The sequence below is a fragment of the Phalaenopsis equestris genome, unplaced genomic scaffold, assembly GCF_001263595.1.
Source record: "Phalaenopsis equestris unplaced genomic scaffold, ASM126359v1 Scaffold000002, whole genome shotgun sequence".
Taxonomy (NCBI): Eukaryota; Viridiplantae; Streptophyta; class Magnoliopsida; order Asparagales; family Orchidaceae; genus Phalaenopsis; species Phalaenopsis equestris.
The window spans coordinates 33,768,618-33,777,668 of NW_018164444.1; the positions used below are offsets into that span (position 1 = coordinate 33,768,618).

The following is a 9,051-nucleotide window of genomic DNA, read 5'->3' on the forward strand; positions in this document are numbered from 1 at the left end:
ACGAGGGCCGTAAGTTATCGCTGATTCTTCAGTCTTGAACTTCAATGTAATTTGACTATAATTTTTTTTTCTTCTAAGCAAAGAGAGGGAGTCTATTTATAGTCTCTCAAACATGGATATTTGGCCCTTTGACAAATAACTTTCATAACAATTTGATAAGATGACTGGTATTGATCTCCCATGATCATAGAAGTTTTTTCAAAGATTTGAGGGTTTTATTGACTTTAAAATTAAGAGAGCTCAGACTCTTTGGATTCCTCCCATCGAAACACTCAATTTGATTATAAGAATATTAATCTTGGATTTTGTTTAACCAATCAGTTAACGATGTGGAGCTTCCAAATATGATTTAATGACTTGATATGAACTTGATTAGTCTCAGATTGAACCAATTTTGTTTGTATTATCAAGATAACCAGTTTGACTATTAACATACTGAAATCAATACCTTAAATAATTTTGAATTAAAATTTTGCATGTTTGTTATTCAAAAAATATATCGAGATGCACGTTAAATGATAAAAATTTATTGATAACGCATCAAGTATAATATATAAATAATAATCTTAAAATAAATACATTGAATTTAAAATTATTCTTATGAATAAAAAAAATCTTATTTATGCTAGAGATATTAGCCTTAGATTTTCCATCGACCCGACCTTTCTCCTCCAAAACCTATGAAATGCTTTCCTTTATCGCCAACTATGGTCCTCGATATAGTTTGATAGGGTGTGAGGGGAGGAGATCCTGAAGGAGCGGGATGGCGGACCTCTTGGAGACTCTCGCGTGTGTTCCATCGACAGAGCGTGGCCGGGGAATCCTCATCTCCGGCGATCCAAAGTCCGACTCTATTATTTATTGCAATGGGCGGGCGGTGATCATTCGGCGTCTTGGCGCGCCGATGTGTGTGTCAATCTATGGTGAACACGCGCACCAGACGACGGTGGCGCGCTTCTCCCCCAATGGTGAGTGGATTGCCTCTGCCGATGTCTCCGGCATGGTTCGGATCTGGGGTCGCCATGGGGACCGCGCGCTGAAAAGCGAGTTTCGCGTTCTCTCTGGCCGCATCGACGACCTTCAGTGGTCTCCTGACAGTCAGCGCATTGTTGTCTCAGGCGATGGAAAGGGCAAGTGCTTCGTTCGTGCATTTATGTGAGCTCCTCTTCCTTCATCCGGTTGCTTTGGGCATTTAATTGGATTCCGATAAATTTCACATGGAAGCAGTCTAATTTCCGAAAGTTGAAAATTTGAATGGCCTATATTGGTGGTTTGTGTAAGCTAAGCGAAGGACAGTGTTATGTGGTAAATAAAGTTGCTTGATGGGTGATTGATCTAACATAAAAGGATTGTCTGACTTTTTTCTTAGTAGTACTTTTTGAATTTGCCTTGGTGAATGTCTAAGAAGAAATAAATATATTGAGATTGAAGTTGATCAGGGATCAAGGTGACAAGAATGAAAATTCTTGCTCGCTAAGAGAGCTGGATAATAAAATCAGAATCATTACTCCGCGTTTACTCTACATTAATAATGCTTTCAAACTATGCAGGTACTCTTCTTATCTAAATCTGTCGTTAAGCATTTTGGCAATTGTAGATAATCTTGAAGTTAAACTGACACACCTGGTGATGTATCAAACATCAAAACTCTCATTTGCTTTACTGTCTTAAGTTCTCTACCGACGTTCAAACTATAACACTTTCTTAAATGACCCAGAAGATGCCAACTAAAATAAGCTAAATTAAAAAAATGGCTTTCACAGATCAACATATTGAAAATCCAGCTTCGCAACACAAATGTAAATGGAAGTTGTTACATACTGGCATTTTGTTCTTGGTTTAGTCTAATAATGGATGGTGGGTTCAGAAACTTGGTAGTTTTTTTCTTTTCATTTTATCATTTTTCAGTTTGCTTACCTTTGTAATCGCTGTTTAATTATGGTTAATTTTAATAATCTATGCAGGTGGGATTCAGGCACTAATATCGGGGAGTTTGATGGCCATTCTAAGAGGGTATTAAGTTGTGATTTTAAGCCAACTCGACCATTTCGTATTGTCACATGTGGAGAGGACTTTATCTTGAACTTCTATGAAGGCCCTCCATTTAAATTTAAGCAATCCCACAGGTTTGCTCCAATAATGATCATTTGTTTTCCTTCCATTTTTTGGTCGGTTACTCTTTTCAAAATTTCTTTGCCGGAATCATTTCAATCCTCATATTGTCATCCTGTGCTTGTAGCCACTAAAAGAAAATTTGATAATTTAAAGAAATTTTTCTGGTACATAACTGCAGGGATCACTCTAACTTCGTTAATTGTGTCCGGTACTCTCCAGATGGGAGTAAGTTCATCTCTGTAAGTTCTGATAAGAAGGGCATAATCTTTGATGGAAAGTCTGGAGACAAGCTTGGTGAGCTGTCTATGCAAGAGGTTCACAAGGGAAGCATCTATGCTGTTAGCTGGAGTCCAAATAGTAAAAAAGTAACTTTTTTAACACTTGCATTTATTTTCACGGTGTAAGCTTTACTTTCGTCTCTTTTACTATAATTGTTAGAATAGGCTCTTAACACTTCTGAGTAGTTTTTTTTACCATTTTCAGGCCTGTCATTTTTAAAGAGATGCTAACAATGAACTTACCATAAGATTCAGTTCTGATTGAATGAAAATCTCCAATAGCATGCTTCCTTTAAAGTTATTATCATGTCAAGTGATGCCTAAACCGGATCTATACAGTTTTAATGTTTGTTTTTGTTGAGCACATCCAAGGTCATTAATCTTTACCTACATGAGTTTTTCCTGATGTTTTTGTGCTATATGTAGGCCTTGACAGTATCTGCGGACAAAACTGCTAAAGTTTGGGACATTTTAGATGATGGTAATGGTAAACTGAATTGTACACTTGCTTGCCCTGTTTCTGGAGGAGTGGATGACATGCTAATTGGCTGCCTATGGCATGGTGACCATCTCGTCACTGTTTCTCTTGGCGGAATGATATCTATATTTTCAGCTAGTGATCCACAGAAACCACCAACATCTTTTTCTGGCCACATGAAAAGCATCAATGCTTTGTCTTGTTTGCTTCAAAGTGATCAGATAACCATCTTGACTACCAGCTATGATGGTACCATCGTAAGATGGATTCCTGGCATAGGCTATGGTGGAAAAATACATAGGAAGGAAAACACTCAGATTAAATGCTTTTCTGCAACTGAAGGAGAGCTTCTTACTTCGGGCTTTGATAATAAAGTAAGTTATACTGAAAAAATACTTTTGTCCTTTGACAGGTTTTAACTTTTTGGACCCAAATTTTCAATCATCGTCATGGTATTTATATTGTTTTGTTGTAGTAGTAATTGTAGAAGCTGATTTTATCTCAATATACATTTCCATGGCTTTTTGCTACATTTGATTTGTCATCTTCTCTTTTCTTTTCGGGATATTACATGATATGGTTATGTATCACCCGAAGCAATGTTATTAAAAGTGTTTTTTTCTTATGATAGCAAGCAATCAATGCTAAGTTGCAAACTTCTAGCCAGAGGATTTCATGCAGTTCATATGCTAAGTTGCAATCCAATTCCAATATCATGTGCAGATTTTCATACGCTAATGCTCAGGCTGCCTTGATGTTGGAATAAAATAGACACTACACAACAAAGAATTTCAAAGAATTAGGTTACTTGCGGAATGCTGTCAGAGGAAAACAAGTATGATTAATTTCTTGACGCCCACGGACATGATAGATGAGATTGGTTTATACTTCTAGGGTTCTGTATGGGTGCATACCCTGAACATGCTGTTTCTAGTTTCAGTGATGCATCATCAGTTTTGGAAAAGCTCCCTGCCAGCTATTGCGATCATATAAGTATTCAAAAATTGCCCTTTTAGTAACGTTGCCAAAGCACTGCAGCTTCCTTGCTTGAAAATCTCCTGTATCATTTATGCCTAACTTGGGAGGAGATCAAATCAAACCACTATTTCTCTCACCACCTTTTCTGCATTAGCTACAATGATGTTCTCCGAACTCTCTTTTTCATACCTTTCTTTTTCTTGGGATACTCGCCCTCATGTTTCTCACATGTCTCTGGTATTGGAAGGAGGGCGAAGAAGAAGAAAAGGGTGTTTGAAAGATAGAAGTAGCTTAGGGTGATTGAGAGTAGAGAGAGAGAGAGAGAGAGTAAAATCATAGGGCTAACAGTATCTATACTTAGGCACAATTTATATTTCATTTTGATAATATTTCTTCCAGCTTATGCGGTGAAAGTTTTTCATGAAGGTGCGGTTTTTTTTTCACGGAGAAGCTAGCTTTGTTTAATTTGCAGAAATGAATGCAAGACTAATTTCAATCTCATGTTACTCATAAACCTGATTTTGCTTGCTTCATTTTTTTTAATTAAATTTTGCAGTAGTTCTTGGTTTTCGTCTCTGCATTACTGGCATGGTTTTGCACGTCCATTTTGGATGATCAATTCAGAAACTTGCCATGTGCTAGAGTAATTCCAACCTCACCATTTTCTTTTTGGAGTTGAACCAAATCTCATTTGCAGCAGAATGAAGGCACTTGTGTTTCTACAACTTATTTTTCGTTGCATTTATGAATATGCAATAAAAAGCTTACTTTTATTCTGGTTCTTGCAGTTAACTTTGTGAGCCATCCAATTTTTCTTTGGACATTTAGTGCACCAATCTTACGCTCTCCACCATCCACATTTCTTAGTCAACTGAAGCCTAACTGTCTTATTTTCTGAACTTATTCATTCAGCATTTTCATCCGCAAATTTTATACAAGAGTGCTTTAGGTTTTTAATGCGTTATTTTTCTTTGCAGTTCTATGCTTGGTAAATGTGAAGGCACCAGCTTTTTTGTGAATATATATTTTGAAGTTCTTCATTTTTTCTTGTTCTTTGTTTCTTAATCAGGTACACAGACTTTCATTAAATGAAAGTCACTGTGGAGAGGCAGAACCTGTTGATGTTGGATTTCAACCAAACAATTTACATTTTATTTTGAAATGTCCTGACCTTGCTTTAGTTTCTACTGATTCCGGGATCATCATTTTACGGGGCACAGAAGTAGCTTCAACCCTAAATCTTGGTTATGCTGTGACAGCATCAGCGGTTTCACCTGATGGGTCTGAGGCCATTGTTGGCGGCCAAGACGGAAAGCTTCACATATATGTTATTGAGGCAGCCACGCTCAAGGAAGAAACAGTCCTACAAAAGCATCGGGGAGCTATTACTGCCATCCAGTACTCCCCTGATGCTTCTATGTTTGCCTCAGCCGATGCCAATCGTGAAGCTGTCGTATGGGATCGTGCATCACAAGAGGTTGAGTATGAGCCTTTTGATTCATTAATTAAGGGTCTGTTTGGGCTCATTTTATTTCTGTTTTGCTTATGATTTCAAGACATGTCATTTAGTTCATTATTTTTAGAAGTTCTCAAAACAATTTTGAAGTGTTTTGAGTATTTAAAAAAAAATGTTTAAATGTGTTCTAACATGCGAACATATTGTATTTCAAATCAAACACAAAAAATAATTGTGAAAAAAGAAACTAATGAAAGTAAAAAACTTGCTACACTAACAACTTTGGATAGAAAGAAACTGATGTTTAGGTGTTCATGAAAGACATGAATTACATAGAGTACATGACTTTTTCCTGCTCCCTCCTTTTGAATTGTTTTAAAGCTCTTACTCTTTTCTTCAGGATGTAAAAGCTTAATGATTTTTATTAGAACTCTAATATCAGCTACCTTGATTGAGTTGTCTCCTTTCTTTATGCACACTATTTTAATGTTCTTAATTTTTAGTATGGAAGTTTAACTCCTCTCCAGCTCCCATCTTTTATGCTTATGTTGAAGTACTGGAGTGATTATGTTAAACAGGTTAAGCTGAAGAACATGCTCTACCACACTGCTCGAATCAATTGCCTCGCATGGTCTCCTGATAATCGCCTGGTTGCAACTGGGTCTCTTGATACTTGCGTTATTGTGTATGATGTGGACAGAGCTGCATCAAGCCGAACCACAATTAAAGGTGCACACTTGGGAGGGGTCTATGGATTGGCTTTCAGCGAAGAAAACACCATTGTCAGTGCAGGTGAGGATGCGTGCGTGCGTGTTTGGAGATTGTCCCATGAGCGATGAACAATATTTATCCAGTTTGCTTTTTTGTTGTTTGGAACACAGCATTTGCTGAACTTGTTTGTCATTTTTTTCTCGGCATTGGCTGCTATACTTGTGGTTAATCCAAGGGTTGTGCAGATTTTATGTTCATCTCCGTCTGATGTATGTTTTTACAATTTTTATTCTGCGAAAGAAGAGGAGTTTGATATTTTTAATGAATAATCATTTCTTCTATATTTAAATTTAGATTGTCACGTTGATACAATAGCATGTCTGTTTCTTTTTCTTTTAAAATTGTTATGAGTCTATTAGACTTATCTTGCTGAATCTATCTAAAATTTGTTAGATTTATGGGTAAAATTTTCACATAAGTCTTCGTGACGAAATATTAATTTTCTTTGCGTCTGCACGTCACAAGCAAATGAAAGTCTATCTAAAACGTGGCCCCCACAGACATTATAGTTCTCCTTACAACATTTCTTCTTGGGAAGGCCTTAACCTTTCAAAATGATAATTGAGAATAAATAATCTCCTTGTAACATCACCCCGACAGACATTATAGTTCTCCTTACAACATTTCTTCTTGGGAAGGCCTTAACCTTTCAAAATGATAATTGAGAATAAATAATCTCCTTGTAACATCATTTCTTCTTGGAGACTAGCTTAGGAGCGGCTTCCTTTAGTTTAATGGACAATGTCTACTTCTAAAGTTCTGTGAGATTTGAATTTCTTAAATTCATTATATATTTTCAGTTTTTTTCATTTCCATCAGCATACTTTATACACGTAACATTCACCAATATTTATCCTTAAATACCTTTACTGTCGCTACCCAACCAACTAGGGGTATAAGCAAGTAGGGCTGAGCTTGAGTTATAGTGAACTTGAGCTCGGCTTGTCTGTGAAAAAAAAATCTCCAGCTCGAGCTCACGTCGAGCCTATATCATGTATAGGTAGACCGAACTCAGCTTGCGTGTTCAATGTTAAACTCGAGAGCTCGAACTCAATGATGAAAGAATCTTGAAGCACTGCAAAGGAAGTTTGCTCGTCTTTTGATGTGTTTGTGTAATTAAATAGTGGCCTTAAACTGTGGACTATAGCTCACCGCCAGTGCTATTTTTCTCACTTATAAAATAGTCATATTCCCTTAGTTTGACTCTTAAATCATTGTTTTATTTATTTATTTATTTTTTTGACATTTTTGGGTGGTTGCTGCAATGCTAAAATAATGGTCATACGAGCCAACTATGTCTGTTTTTGACGTGTAATCTCATTTTTTTGAATTAAAAAAGCCTTCGTTCGGCTCCGCCGTAACACACTTAAAAATTGATTAGATTCTATCATCTCGACTCTTAAATTATGATATTAATATTGGATTTTTTGGCATGAATACTATGTAAAATGTGGCCAAATGACTCAATGGTATCAATTTTGATGTGCAAGCCCATTTTTTAGTTAGAAACATTTGACAATAGCTCTCATCTTCGGTGCTCTGCGCCAAGTGCTCGCTTGGTATATGACCATATTCCATTATCTCTACTTTGAAATCACGGCTTCAAATTTGTTTCGAGTTTTGAGCATGGTTGCAATACTAAAATAAATGATTGATTGTAGTTCTCTATGAGTGCTGCACCCGCACCAGCTCAAAAAGTGACCAGAATCTGTCATCTCGACCCTTAAATCATGACTTCAAATTTTTATAAAATATTACGTGTGGCTGTAATGTTAAAAGAGTGACTGGACTAGCCATGATGTCCATTTTTTTTTTTTTTATGTGATACCATTTTTTAATTAGAAATAGTGAGCTACATACAGCTCTTGGTTAGGTTTTGCCCCAACTCCCATTTGAAAAAAAAGATCATATTATATCATTTTGAACCTTAGATATTGACTTCATTTTCTTAGATTTTTAGGTGTGCTTGCAATGCAAGAATAGTGGCCGGATGGGTCAAAAATCTTTTTTTTTTATGATTAACACTATTTTTTGATTGAAAATAATGGACTAAAGCTTACCACTAGTGCTCTAACCGGCGCCCGCGTGAAAAATGGCCAAATTGTATCATATCAATCATCAACCATGAATTCATTGATTTTCTTAATGCATTTTTTAAAACATCAACTGAATGATCAAATTATGTTTTTCTTGTGCAATCCAGTTTATTAATTAAAGATGGTGGAAAATAGCTCCCAGTATCACACCAATACCACGTTCTGCGCATACGCCCGACACATGCAGTATTCACTCCTAATTTTGACGTGTAAGCTCGTTTTTTTTTTTTTAAATTAGAAATAGTGGACTATAGCTCACCACTGGTGCTTTGTCCTGACCCCCGCTTAGAACCATATTTCATCCTCTATTTTCAAATCACAGCTTTAATTTATTTAAGATTTTTGGTCATGGCTGCAATGTTGAAATATTGGTTGGACGAACCAACGGCGTTTATTTTAGACACGAACTCTCATTTTTTGATTGAAAACAATGAATTATAATTGATCATCAGTGCTCTAATTTGATACTTAAGAAAAGACTTAGTTCCAACATCTCCACCCTTGAATGATGGCTTAAATTATTTTTAGATTTTTGGGCGTAGATGTAATACAAAAATAGATGCCATATGAGCAAATGATTTTTGTTTTTTAAGATATAACACCATGTTTTGACTGATCACTGCTGCCCAACTTCGATGCTTGTTTGAAAAATCATTACATTTTATCATCTTGACTCTTAAACCATGACGACAAAAGTTTTTTTGGTTTTTTAAGGATGATGGAAATACTTAGAAAGTAGCTGGCCTAACTAATGTTATATTGTATATTAAATTTATAATTATAATGTATTGTATATATATTTAAATAATATCATATATATATATATAATATTAATTTTATATTTTTAATATAAAAATAATTTTCTATTTTATTTTCATA

The 9,051-nt window shown here is 35.8% G+C and overlaps 1 protein-coding gene across 1 annotated transcript; it reads left to right on the forward strand.

Annotated features, from left to right (window-relative positions):
- Positions 1 to 650: 650 nt before the first annotated feature.
- Positions 651 to 6,320, forward strand: LOC110028160 (actin-interacting protein 1-2). The gene is made up of 6 exons (XM_020729906.1): positions 651 to 1,155; positions 1,965 to 2,126; positions 2,294 to 2,480; positions 2,820 to 3,245; positions 4,919 to 5,326; positions 5,884 to 6,320. Exons 1-6 carry the CDS (start codon positions 764 to 766, stop codon positions 6,142 to 6,144), a joined length of 1,836 nt encoding a protein of 611 aa, XP_020585565.1. The 5' UTR covers positions 651 to 763; the 3' UTR covers positions 6,145 to 6,320.
- The last annotated feature ends 2,731 nt before the right edge of the window (positions 6,321 to 9,051 follow it).